Here is a 15038-nt window from a genome sequence, read left to right as displayed (position 1 = left end):
CTGATGTGGTTTGGCTGTTTGTCCCTTCCAAATCTCATGTTGAAATGTAATTTCCAATATTGGAGGTGAGGCCAGGTAGGAGGTAATTAGATAATGGGGGCAGGTCCCTCATGAATGGTTAGTACCATCCCCTTGGTGATAAGTGAGTTAGTTCATATGAGATCTGGTTGTTTAAGAGTCTGTGACCTCCCCTTTGTCTCTCTCTCTCGCTCCCTGTCTCACCATGTGACACGCCTGCTCCCTCTTCACCTTCTGCCATGATTGTAAGCTTCCTGAGTCCCTCACCAGAAGCAGATGCAGGCACCACACTTCCTGTACACCCTGCAGAACCATGAGCCAATTAAACCTCTTTTCTTTATAAATTACCCAGTCTTGGGCATTCCTTTATGGTAGTGCAAATGGATTCATACACTCCCATTTCCCAAATGTCACTGATATTACAGTATTGATTGGGTCATTCATATTATTATTCATTTAATAATATGTGGCAAGCACTATCCATTGAGATACTCAAAAGACGCACAGACTGGAAAGTGTAAGAGGTGGATGGTTGATAACTTTGGCTATCCTAAAGAGTATCTATGTTTAAAAAGGGTTGGTTAACAGAGTTGACCGACAGAGCTATAGGGCAAATACTTCTGCTTATTTCTGGGGTTTTAGCTTTTGAAAAACCTTTCACTTTTTTCCCAAATGATAAAATGACTGGATTAAATATTAAACCATTCCCTGCCTTTGACTCTTCCAACAATACTTTTGCAGGTATCTCTGGAGTTCACAGGGCTCAGTAAAAACACTGCTTAGTGAGAAAGCACAGGCTGGCATGGTATACATTATGGAAACTTTAAAACATCAGTTAGCAAGTATATATTTATTATGTAAGAAAAACTTTTATAAATACTCAGCAAAGCAAACATAATCACTGAGAATTTCTGACATATCCATTAAAATTTTTAATTGCCTAATGACTTTTAAAAGTTGAATAAACCAAATGTTTTAATTAAACTTGTGAGACAAGCTATGCCTATTATATACAGAGTAAAAATAACTATAGATACTAAAATCAGAAATTAAACTATTTGAACTATCATCACTTAAAGATGCTTTGTGTGAGAATTCAAGTTCTCTTTTAAAAAGACTGTACATCAAGAATTATTTTTCTCTAATACAAAAGACTGCTTTCCAAACGATTTATGAATAATAGAAATCCTATAATGCTGTATTTTTCAAAAGCCAGACAGAGATCCACTAAGTCATGTGATCAGTTTAGGATCAGAGTACACTGAATATGTTAAGGATAATAAGTATTGTTTAGTTTCAGGTGTGTAATACAATAAGTGGTGATAAGAAGATGTATTTCTTATTATGGGCCATAGTCAAAAAGTTTGAAAACTATTGCCCTAACATGAACAATTTGGAATCTGGGTTTATGCAAGGCACTTTTGGAGAAATGTTAATATATTTATATTATTATAATGTCTTAAACACACAGCAAGAGTTATACCAATATTTACATATTGAAGTATTTGGGTTCAAATATGTAAGTTATTTGTCTTAGAACTCTAAAATACTTCAATATTCATGTGTTCGTAACTTAGATAAATGAATCTTCCTCTCACAGAAGCTCTTGACTGTATGTATGATCCTAAATTAGTATTACTAAATAAATCACAGGGTTGGGTTAACTGTAAGGATTAGGCCCAGTTTACTTCATACGGGTGCTGTAAAGGTGAGTAAGGTTTGATACAGATCCAGGATCTTCTTTTACTGTCAAATATAAGACTCCTTATATGGACATACTACATGGAATAAGTTTCTTAAAGTTTAAAAAAAAAGACTCCTGTAACTCCTGTGACTGAACTCAAAGCCCACCCTCTTCCATTACCACAGTTCTTGTTATGCTCTTTTCATAAGAGGTGGTAATAATGACTAATACTTTTCCTTGACTCTCATTTGAGAAGTGGATGATGACTATTTCTTGGGGTAACAAACAACTCTCCTCTCACGAGGTCAAGCAGGAGTTCTGCACAGTTCCTAATGTTGAAGCATTTACAAGATTTAGACACAAAACCATAAAGGGATGAAATACTCCTCAGCAAACAACTACAATTATATAAGTTCTTATTCAGCACAGCCTATCCAAGGATTATTGTAATTTCCTTACTTTGTACTGACTTTTCCTTAAAGTTAGATGAGATAAATTTCATTAATCTTTGCTTTCTTCTATGTACTCTCCTAAAACTTCAAAAGGGAGGGCCTTAACAGGGTGAAGGATGATTCTGTTGCACTTCATTTTCTAGAGCACCACTGTCCAACAGAAATATAATGAGAGCCAAAAATGGAACCATATATATAATTTTAGATTTTCTAGTAAGATGTGCTAAAAAAGTTAAAAAGTAAACATTTTAATATTTTATTCCACCCAATATATTCAAATTATCATGTCAACATGCAATCAACATATGAAATATTGATGAGATTTTATATTTTTCATATATAGTGTTTGAAATCGATTGTGTATTTTATACTGAACACATCTCAATTGAGACTTCATATTTCAATGCCCATTAAGCCACATGGCTGGTAGCTACTGTATTGGACAGTGCTGTTCTAGAAACTGCTGAACATTAAAATGTAACAGCAAAGTACCTGCACTCTTTGATTTTCATAAAACCGAAGGCAAGTGAAGAAAGATTTGAACCAATCATGTTTCTGTTACACTTTCAGTATCGGATTATAACACAATTTCTGTTTTATTTCTGCCAACCATACTGAACACAAACTCCTACATTCCATTTTAATCACGGAAAAGAATAACTTTGTCAAATACTAAATGAATGTACTTTTATTCTTGGTCTCACTTGAATGACAGAAAAAATGTGTTAATTAGGCTAGTATAAAAAAGAAAAAGCAGATGAAGAGAGAAGATGAGAAACATTCACAAATACTGGGATATGACCCATTGAGTAAGAATGACTTTTACTAAATAACTTTAATAATTTCTATTCCCTTTGCTTGGAAGACAAAATAAAAGTAAAATGTTAAAATCAAGATGAGCTTTCAGTTAGTTAGAAAAACCAAGATTAGTGACTTCGTGCTTTTATTTATAGAATGTGGTACGTAACAGAATTGATATATTTGTTTGTTGTAACTACGGTATTTAGCTATGACAAAACACCATTTCATTTCACTATGCCCATAATAATTTATTATTAACATGATTGTGGGTTGTGAAGGAAGATAAGAAGGTGGGGGCGTGGGGAAGGAGAAAGGGTAATCCATAACAAAGAGAAAAATGAAGAGGTGGAGGTGCTGAGGCCATCCTCCTCCTCTGTGTTATGACTAGGATGTGTTTCCAGCATTGGTCTGGTTTTGTTTGCCTTCTGAATTTCAAGGATTCCACAGATTTTGTTTTCTAATACTATAACACATATATTCATAGAAAAAAGTCCTCTGCCATGTTTTGAGATTTCATGAAAAGAGGATGAAGAACCTTAGTCTAACAGATTCCTCTTTACCTGAGAAAAATGCAATTTATATGAAATGTAATAAATTTCTTTTTTTTTTCTTGAGACAGGGTCTGGCTCTGCCACCCAGGCTGGAGTGCAGTGGCATGATCTCGGATCACTGCAACCTCTGCCTCCTGGGCTCAAGTGATCCTCCTGCCTCGGTCTCCTGAGTAGCTAGGACTACTGGCACCAGCCACCACACCCAGCTAATTTTTGTATTTTTTTGTAAAGATGGGCCCAGACTGGTCTCGAATTCCTGAGCTCAAGCAATCCACCCACCTCGGCCTTCCGAAGTGCTGGAACTACAGGCACAAGCCACTATGCAATACATTTCAATCTTATTTTTACCCGTCGACATACAATTGCCATCCCTCATGTAAAAAGATTAAAGTCAAGTGGAGACAACTGTAAATATTCAACTCTGTTACATAATGTACAATGTGAGCTTTAAACATTAATATGTAAAATTAATTATTAGGGAAATAAAACGCTCTCATTATAAACAATGCAATCGTAAGATCTAATTGGATTTACTTTTTAAAATATTGATGGAAATATCTCAAATGCTTCAAAAAATAAACTAATACAATCTAAATGGATTTCTAGCTTCTTAATATCTCAGAAAAATTTATTGTAAGCACATTAATAAGTTAATTACATTTGTGGTTCATGACTAAGACTTACCAAGTTCTGCTAAATTACCAAATGCAACAAGACACATTTCTGTAAGAGCTGCATTTTGGCAGTGGATGCCCAGTAATTTCACTAAGGTAGGAATAACACCCATATTGATAAGCTGAGCTTGAAGCGAATCTGTAAAAACAAAAAACAACAACAACAGAAAAGAAAGTGTTGACATGTCAAATGAACATTATAAGAAGAAAACACCTCTTATTTTCCCTATTGGAAACTCAAAGTTATTTAAATTACAGTAATAGAAAATGAAGTCCATTCATATGATTGTGTTGAACATTTTAAACATTAGTTCAGAAGAGTTTAGTTTTGAATCCTTTGAATAACCAAAAGGCATTTAGAAATAAAAATAGTTTGAAGACTATATCAAATCATTAGTTTTTTAAATGGGGTCTTACACCATTAAAAAGCAGGCTTTTAGTAAGTATAAACAAACATTACCATTAGTTTTTGAGTGAAAAATTTAGAGTAACATTTGCATTACAGGAAATCACAGAATATGAAAAGCATGAGAAAAGTAGCAAGTTTAATGAAGACCAAGAAAGAAAAAAATCTTAGAATCCTTTAAAAACACTTTTCATAATACAAAATTAAAAATATTTAATAAATACACAAAAATGATTGGTTCTGAATATTTGCAACCAGAGTGTTCTTGATGACTGCTAGGAAGAGATGTACCAGAAAAAAAAGTTACCTAAAATATTTTTCTTTTTAAAGTTTTATTTAATTATAGTGACAGATCATCTCAGTAAGAGAGAGGAAAGTCTGGCTTAGAGAGGTGAAGAGAATGAGGTTAACATGGCCTTGTCATCATTGCTTGCCTTCATTTTCTAAGAAACTAATTGATTTTGAAGTGCTAAACATGCCTTGGATTTCCACAAGGGTTCTTCATGGACAATAATAATAGAATACCTGTAGCAAAGTTGAAGATAAATGAACCAAAAATGAACACCAAAAGTACCACCTCTTAGAATAAGCTAAGAAAGACATACAAAAAATCCTGTGTTTATGCAAAACACTATAACTGTCCATAACTGGTTCATCCAATGATACAGAAATGCTCTTCAAAAATTTTTTTCTCATTAAAATGATATGCCATTTTCAAGCTAATAATTTTCCCCAAATTCTTTTAAGTTATTTCTCTTTGCAATCTAAAGACTAAACAAATTTTTTTCTCTTTAAAATGACATGCCATTTTCAAGCTAATAATTTGCCCCAAATTCTTTTAAGTTATTTCTCTTTGCAATCTAAAGACAAAACTCTTTCTTACAAAAACACGTTCCTCATAGTTCCAATCCCTTGGCAGGGTTGGCCTGCTAATTTTTTTTATTACTCTTTATAGTTCTTAATCTATAGATAAGCAGGTGGGTGATTTTCAGAAAAGAACATACAGAGTTGAGCTATCTCACATGCCAGTTCATTATTGCCTGGTGGTCTTTGTTGTTAATTCTTCCTGCTTTTAGAGTGAAGTATGAGGAGATAGTCAACAGAGGCTTAGTGTCCCTGAAAACTGATGACTGGCTAATTACAGATAATTATCTGGTTTGGTTGTGGGAGCCCATCTATAATAGAAAGGGGCCTATTACCAAAATAAGAATAAAAAATAAACATGGAAAAATGGAAGTTTATGCTTAGAGTTCAAATACTCTAATAAAACAATTTCAAATTTTGTAATGAAGTTATGAAATCTAAAAGGAGATAAGAATTAAAATATACTCAACTAAGTAATCTGTATTTATACTTTTGATGTTAAATTTTTTTCTGAATATGAAATTTAGCAATAATTCACAACACTTAAAGGTAAAATACTTACTTACACAATAGTGTTATATCTATATTATATTGGTAGAATAGTTGCATTATGGTTATAGTATTTGTAATAATCATGCACCAAGGAGCTTTCCAAGTTAGAAATTATTTAGGTTACTTACCAGTAGATAGGGCTCTTTACTAGAGGGTCACCTCTGAAGATCCTTGTTCTTTAGCAGTATTTTTATTTATATATGTATTCATTTTCACTACTTTGTCAAATACTGCAGAGCTGATGAATCATTAAATTTCAGGTATGTAAGCGTGAGCACTAGCGCATGCATTGAATGTGAGTCAAACTCCACTATATGTCTGCATATATGTAAGCATCACACACCCCCTCAGTTCTGTTGGTACAAACTATAAAAAATCCAACAGTCCAGGGACATCAGAGGAATAACACATTTTATGGAGAAGATAACAGAAGAATACCACTTAGAAGATAATGCTCTTCATGTTCTGCTAACTTGGCATATCTATCACTTTTCTGGACTGCTTTTACAATGTTACAAATTTTGGTTCCAGGTAAAAGAGGGGTGAAAAGTAAAGAAATGTTATAGCGCTTAATACAATCTTTGGCATACAAATTGAAGCAGTAATATTTGAAATTATGGCAGATTGGGAGAAAAAGTTAGCATAGCCAAATGGCACATTGTAGGTACTGCCATAATTCATGAAAATCATGTTGCTTCGTGAAAATGTGTCTAACTACCCAGGAGCCAAATTCATTATATACTCACATACAACACACATACCACACAAAAGAGAAAAATATAAAGCCATCCAGTTGGATGAACTCATTGTGGACCAACTGGGTGCTCTCTTTTATATCTATCTACTTCTATGATGCTAACTAAAACAATAATCATACTCAAATAATTCTAAAATTTGTTCACACTGACTGGCAGGCCTGCCATTCTACTTGTATAATGAAGGTCCAGAGGAGGAGAGAGAGAAAAAAAAAACCACACTTTTACAGAAACAGGTTGATATAAATTTCCACTTCATGGACAAAGAAAGAGGCCTCCTAGAATATGGTTCTCAAAAAGTGTCCCTGGAACCCTTTCAGAGGATCACAAAGTCAAAGCTATTTTCATAAAAATCCCAAGATTTTATTTGCTCTTGCCACTGTGTTGACATTTGTACCAATGGTACGAAAGCAATGGTAGGTAAAACTGCTGGCATTTTAGCATGAACACCAGCAATGGCACCAAATTGTATTAGTAGCCATTGTTTTCTTCACCATCACAAATAGTAAAACAAACTGCTATTCTTTGCAGCAATTTTTTTGGGAAAATATTTTTCATAAAAATGTTATTTCTGTTAACATATAATAGGTTTCTTATTTTAAAATGAAACACTAAATAATTTTAAATATTTTCTTCATTTAAATTTCTAATTCAGTAAATATTGACAGACATAACCCAAATACATAAAAAAAGGCTTCTACGTCTTCTATAATTTTTAGACATCTAAAATCATAAGACCAAAATTTAAGAACCAGTGTCAAAGGACTACCTAATTTAAAAAAAAATTTTTTTTGAGACGAAGTCTCACTCTGTTGCTCAGGCTGGAGTGCGGTGGTGTGATCTCAGTTCACTGCAACCTCCGCCTCCCAGGGTCAAGCACTTCTCTTGCCTCAGCCTCCCGAGTAGCTGGGATTATAGGCCCCTGCCACCACACCTAGCTAATTTTTGTATTTTTAGTAGAGACAGGGTTTCACCATGTTGGACAGGTTGGTCTCGAACTCCTGACCTCAGGCGATCCATCCGCCTCGGCCTCCCAAAGTGCTGGGATTACAGGTGTGAGCTACAGCGCCCACCAGGGCTATCTAATTTTTATAAGAGATTGGGAGGTGAGTGGGAAACATGGTAAATATTCTGAAGTTCAATGATGTGCTCAGCAGAAGTGATAACAGGAAAAAAATAAGATAAAAGCTTGGTAGGAATCCTAGATTTTGGCACTCTGATATTTTCAGAGAAATAACACTAATAAAGCTCCTAATATCTCATCATGCTTATTTGAGAAGAAACTCTACTTAAGCCTAAGAGATCATTCCAGATTGAGTCTACCTATTTCAGTTACTATGTAGATGTTACAATTCAGTAGGTGGCGGTGCTGTTTTTTGAAAAGATTAAGTAGGGGTCCTGTTTGTGTAGGATAAGTTGATATTCTTATTGACATAAACAAATGATTCATTTGATCATCTTTTTTGTTTATTGCCCAAAGAAAACTTGCAAATGTTTTTCAAAGGATAATAGCTGACATCCATGGTATCACGAATGTTATCAGGAGTATGACTTTTAAGTGAAAGACAAACAGGAAGAAATTCTGAGAACTAGAAATAGTTCTTGTTCTCTAGATACATTAGGCAGATCAAGTGAAGCAACTGCAAGACTACTACTTCTGCCTCCCTCAGTGAATATCAGCAACTCCAGGAGAATGTTATCAGAGCTCAACAAACACAGCAATTCACAAAAATGTAACCCAGGCCCATACATAGCAAACACTTATGTGTGAAAGACAGTCTTTAGACAGCACAATGTGATAAATGTCCGAAGACTCTGTTTTAACTGCTCCTGACACACATCACAGACAAACACTGACCAAATACAGATTTACGAAATTACATAATATCAAAATGACACAGGCCCTACATGATCTATGGGGAGGAAGAGGAAGAAAGGCACTGAGGGGGTGCAATACAGATGCATATACAAAGAGATATAAGGCAATCAACGCATGCGCTGGTGTGAACACTTACCTACCTACATTTGAATTTCAATGGTTCCAAGTTCTTCAGGTCACACTCATGGAAACTCCAAAGAATGGAGATCTGGAGAGAAGATCTCAAGTTGAGGAACCTTTTCCCCCCTGAGTTTTAAGTTTAATGTTTAAAACATTGGTATAACTAGATTATAGGTCCAGAAAAGTATGCTGAGAATTCCAGTGATTCAACTGAAGTTACTAAAAATAAGTTTGTTAAGAAGATTATAACAGGTTTACCTTATTCCTAAGGCTTTATAGACAATGTTATAAGATTATTAAGCTTTTTGGTAAATAGAACTTAAGAATGAACTTGTAAAAACAAGACAAGACACAATTCAAAATACAGTCTGTACATTAGTACGTAGATATATTATTCACAGTATAATGATATGATATTGCCATTTACAGGCTTGCATTAAAAATCCCATCTACAGTCAAATGAGTTGAGCATAGTTGAAACAGTGAAAGAAGCAAATAAAACTCTTGATGAAAAGTTCTAATACAAATTGGCTAAAAATCATTTGGGCATAATAAAGACTGAAGAAAACTACCTTTGATTTAATGACATATCTGTATTTCCAAAAAAGGATATGAAAATTAAAAATTAGAAACGATACAACTGAAGTAGAGCTTCAAGTTCAAGCAAGTTTTAGCTCTATTATAACACTGCAAAGTAAACTGACTTAAATATGGCTACCAAGAGGATGATTAGTGGTTAAAAACTTTATATACTCAAATGTTTATAAAGTGGAGAACTTTATTCTAAGCCTAGTGTTGAGGATATAAAAACTAGATTACTTACATGTGTTTAAAATTCAATTATTTTAAAGCCTTCTTTATATCAAACATGCATGTGTTTTGCACCCAGATTGTCGCTTTAAGCCCCATTATACATTTCAATGATACACAGAAATTCAAAAAAAAAAAAAAAAGCCAACATTCATTAATATTGACAATATTGGAGGTTTAAAACAATACATTTATACATTTCTTCCTAATCGCTAACAAATAAAAAACTAGAAAAGATAATTCTAAGGTTCTTTCTGGGTTCTGAAAATAAAAATTGTCTCTACATGGCAAAATTTCCCTTTTGTAAAAGTTTTAAATATAAATGGCAAAATTATATGTGTGAAATTGATGTAAAACAGAAGCAACAACAAAAAAATGCCAAAGCAAAAATCAACAGATAGTAAAAATATTTTATTATTCTTAAGAAACTTATTCATTTACTGTTCTCAATATAATGACAACTAGAGTGATTATGCCTTAATCTAGTAGATAATTTTTCCCCATATTTACTACAGGTTAATTATTTGTTACAGATCAACTTTTGTTACAATGAATACTGCTACAAAAAAATTCTATAGATATGTTTATTCTGATTAAAGAAAACTCTACGCTTTCATCTCAGAAAAAAACTGGTCTTTTAAGTTAAATGTGGTCTTTTTTTTTTAAAGAGGACTACTGCCAGCTGTTGCTTAAGCAGCATTTATTAAGAGAAACCAATTCAGTCTCTGCTTTCATACAGCACTGCTGAGATAAAGACCACATCTACAGTAAGTATAAATTTAAGCCTGAATTTTTGTACAGCAAGTTAAGCTAATGCCAAATTAATTTATATCCCAACATGTGTATCTTACAAACATAGGCTTAAAAACATAGAAATCCCTTCTTTTACAAAAGAATATATTAGCTTAAAAAAAACTTTTCTAGTTACCATGGGGCATTATTGTAATTTAGTTTTTACAGTTTAAAATTGCACAGAAGTTATTTGCAAGGCAAAAATTCTGTTAACAAGATACATCTGCATATTCAAAAGCATTTCACTTTCTAGTTTTTCAAGTAGGACTTAAAAATTTTTTAGTAAATAAAACAATATAGGCAGTACAGTGTTAACTGGATTTTACTTATAGTTAAAAAAACAGGATTAATAATCTTTATAAAAGTTAATTTACACATGATGCTTTTCTGGTTTCAGTGCCTCTCTGAATGGACTTTGTAAATGGCCTAAATTAGACATGCAAATACAGATATCTGGCTAAAACCTATTATTTACCTCTGATTTTAGCCTCAGCTTTTCAAAGGCCAAACAGCTCAATGCTTACTTCAACATCATTTCTGGAACCTAAAAATTTGTGCATGATCAATGATTATGTGCCTCATATCATCATATTTCAACTAGTATAGGAACACTTACAGTAAAGACCTGGTCTTTCAGACTTGTTACTATCTGAATATTTATTTTTAAATATAGGTAAGCATTTCATGTAAAGAGAAAATTTGCCTATATGCTTTATATGTTGAAATTCTATCAGTTGAAATGTAAATGCATATTATTATATTAAAATGCACCAATAATTAATGGTGATACACATCTTGTAAGGATGAAATCAAAATCAGAAAACCAATTTTTCCAATTCAAATTTTCACAATGAGAAAAATCTTGAAAATAATATTTGATAACGGCTATGATTAATCTTCAATCCAGACATAAAGCAAATAAAAATGAGAAAACCATACTAGAGAATGAGCAACTCCAAACATATTTTGCCCTTTCACTGCCCTCAGCTAAGTGGGCATCTATGTGGTATTATGATATTAAATGCATTATCATAATCGCAGTAGCAATCTAGAAGCTAACAATGCTGAGAAACTATTATTCCTGTAATAATATAATGCCAAATTTTAAGTATTAGACTGCTAAAATTACTGACAAAAAGACTATAATAATTTTATTTTTCTAAGATAAAATTTCAGCTTCTTACATTCAGAAGTTCATTCTCTAATGGCCAAAGCTGAATATAAATGCCAATACTTGACCATGTGGAATTAGACCAAAATGTGTATTTGATACACCTCTACTGAAAATCAAGCTCTCAGCCTGTTCGTTAAGTAACAGCATTATCATAGAAATAGTCTAGGAAGATTATCACTAAAAGCTAACCTGGTCTAATTGGTCAAATTTAATAGGTTGAATTAGCAAGAGGCACCAGACTAACTAACTGCTCTATTCTTTAGTGAAACAATTTGTTTAAAATAACACTTGTGGTAGAACTTTATGAAAGCAACCTTCTTCAGCAAACTGACTAGAAAGCTGTTGGACAAACAGCAAAAATTCAGGAATTTTTAAAAAAGAGAACAACAGTAAATAAAGAACAACAGTTAGTATAATAAAGAAAGAATAAAAAAGCCTAAGTACTTTTCAGCTGCCCAATAAGTCTTCAACACACTTCATTTAACTCACTGGAGTAAAAAGTGACAAACTGGGCTTCAAAAGATGTGAACTTACATGTACATCTCCCATGTCTTCATAAATAGAGGGAAAAATAAAATACATGTAAGGTAGTATGATGGAAAATTAGTTTCATTAAAAAAGACAGTATCAGAACAAGGATCTCTGAGAAAGAAGAAAAACTTTAAAAAAGATAATAAATTGCAAAGATACAATTTTACCTTTTACATTTTGTTTTGTTCTTTTTCCTTAGAGTAAGGTAAAAATAATTTACTATTTAGGAAATATATAAATTATTAATTAGCTTGTAACCACAGTAAGTAAAGTTTAAAAATAGTTCTTCACTCATGTGAAGCAAATCATTTTTCTAAACATCTAACATCTAGGAAATGCTCTTTTTCACCCGTAATAAAGTATTGTAATACTGAAACATAAGGATAAACATGCAGCTCAGGCCAACATGCTTTTTAGTTTTTAATTACGAACTAAGAAATTGTTGCTATTGACTGAAAGTAGCAGCTAAGATTAATTACACATTAAATAATCTTTAATATGGGGAGAAGTAGTATAGGCCTTTTTTAAACAAGTGAATTTAAACAATGAGCTTAATATTTAAACTCAGTTGTCATGCTTCAATAATATGCCACAGGTGTTACACTTCCCAAATTACATACATGGCCTCCCTTCAACCATAGCTTAATTATCATCAGCCCATGCGACAAATAAATATAAGAATTATCATGTAGGTATCTCAGAGAGATTTCAGGAACTACAAAAAAAGAGAAATTAGTTTTTCAATAATAAGGAGTAATTAAAATATTAGAAAAATCGGCTGTATTTGTAGAAATCATATATACACATATCATACATGTATATATAAAATATAGGTCAGATGAAGAAGCCTAGACTGCATATGTTAATAATTTTAGAAGATACTTTTTCCTTTCCTGATGGCATCTTTCAATTGCCTCTACTTTTCTCTCTTATGGCATAGCTTACGTAAAATAGTAACTTTAGTGTTTAATGCTTATCATTTACCACTTTCTTTAAGAGTTATAATAGAATTTTCCCTCTATTTGTGTCTCTAGCACAACAATACTAAGAGAAAAAGTTAAACCCTCAATTACACCTTCCATGAGATATTTATTGATTAATTACATCTACTTACAACAATGGTGACTACCAATAGATTTGTCAACAAGGTGGTGTTCTGGTCTTTAGTGCTTTGCTTTAGATCACTGGTTTGTTTCTATTCAAACGTGCAATTAATTCAAGTGTACAAATGCAGACTCAACAAGCTTGTGGACCACCTATGGGAAATTTTTAATTACAGATCTGGTACTTGTTACTACCAGTGTGTTTTCAATGCCCCTTACTGCTGCCACCATGTATCATACGTAGATAAGGAACATCAACTAACATAGTGGGAAAGAGTTTGTAATGGTTCTAACTTATTTAATGAAGCAAATGCATTCCAATAACATGTGTCTCTTCCAAGTATTGAATTTGCTAATGAAAATTTTAGACAATAATAAGTATCCAGAAAAAGTCAATCAATGAAAATTTTCCAAACTCCTATGTGCTAAAACAGTGTTATATTTGAAAACAGCTGGATGACTGAACAAAATTTTCAGTCATCACTGCAATGTTTTGGCATTGGGTAACCAAAGCTAGGAAACAGATAACTTAACAAACTAATGAGATTAAAATACCTACAATTAAAGGTTTGAGTTCCTTGGATTATAGAATAACTAAAGTTGTAACAAAATGAAGAAAAAAAAAACAGCAAGTTCAACACATTCCCTCAAACTGAATGTCAAAGTGTCAACAAGCTTTTCTACAGCCATAATTGTCAAATATTCAGGCTATTTTCATGAGCCACAGAATCAAAGAGTGCTTTTTCGCCATGTGAAAAACATGTATATTTTTTCCAAAATGGATAAATTTAAAATGATTTTTACTAAAGTTTTGTGTTATTTAAATATTATTTTATTTATGCATTATTGATACAACTTCTTTGGCTAAGCAATTATAACTTTTGCTATTCAGATTATTCTACACTTACCTGAGTATTAACTGCTTCACCAATAGGGAAACAAAAGTATATATCCAGCTCATAGCTTAGAGGTATAGAGTCTTGAGCTAGTTTAAAACTTTTGAAACTGATAAATTATGAATTATATACAGCTTTAGCAAATGGTACAAAAATGACTTTACTGAATATTTTCATAACATATATGACTTGCATGTGTTTAGGAAACTTGTTTTATTCCTTATTTAATGGGTTTAAAAAGTGGATATGCTCTGAGTTTTACTGTATGAACAGGAAGCTTCTGAATCAAGACATTCTAAGTTTCAATTTTGAGACTAATAAATAATTTGAAAATATTCTCTTCAGGGAAACTATGTTGGTGGATTTTTGTGACCACTCTCAGTACTTTTTTTTTATAAGCACACTTTAAACATTTTATACATACAGCTAAAGAACAATAACTTCCTAACTACAGATAAGGCTTAAGTTATTGGGTCCAAGGCAGTTAACTTTACTACTACAGCAGGAAAAAGCTATTTGTCACTCAATATTTTACTTATAAATTAGCAGAGTCTTGTATACTGATGTTCTACATAGTAAATACATATAAAAAGAAACTTCACTTATTAGTGCTAATAGAAAGTGCCTCCTGAGTTTCAAAAAGCTGTTATTTTTTGTTTCAGGGACTTATCTAGGTACACATGATCAATACCAAACAATCTGAGTCAGTAAAGATGATGTAATATTTAAGTCTTCAAACATAAATTTTAAGGAAAAGAGAAAGCAAATAATGGACAAAACAATAAAGACGCTTTAATAATTATGCCAAACATACATAAAAGGACATAATTTCAGTGAACATTAGAAGAAAAAGAATCACTTCACAAATTAAGACACTCATGACAGACAAAATGTAAAAAGGAAGTAGAGGAAAGATGATGATAGTTACAAGTTTCGCATTTGTTTCTTAAAAATACTCAAGATTATGTCTTTTTTA

General features: G+C 32.4%; 1 protein-coding gene across 8 annotated transcripts in view; it reads right to left on the bottom strand.

Annotated features, from left to right (window-relative positions):
• RAP1GDS1 (Rap1 GTPase-GDP dissociation stimulator 1) overlaps window positions 1–15038 on the bottom strand; it is a 173473-nt gene that overhangs the window by 44274 nt on the left and 114161 nt on the right. For all 8 annotated transcript variants that reach the window (XM_055111644.2, XM_003829915.5, XM_003829916.5 and 5 more), the window contains one exon: window positions 4191–4319. In XM_055111644.2, the coding sequence (XP_054967619.1) occupies window positions 4191–4319 (129 nt within the window). The remainder of the gene's footprint in view (window positions 1–4190; window positions 4320–15038) is intronic.

The sequence above is a fragment of the Pan paniscus genome, chromosome 3, assembly GCF_029289425.2.
Source record: "Pan paniscus chromosome 3, NHGRI_mPanPan1-v2.0_pri, whole genome shotgun sequence".
NCBI classification, from domain to species: Eukaryota; Metazoa; Chordata; class Mammalia; order Primates; family Hominidae; genus Pan; species Pan paniscus.
Note: the sequence above shows the minus strand (reverse complement) of the source record. Positions and strands in the feature narration are given on the sequence as shown.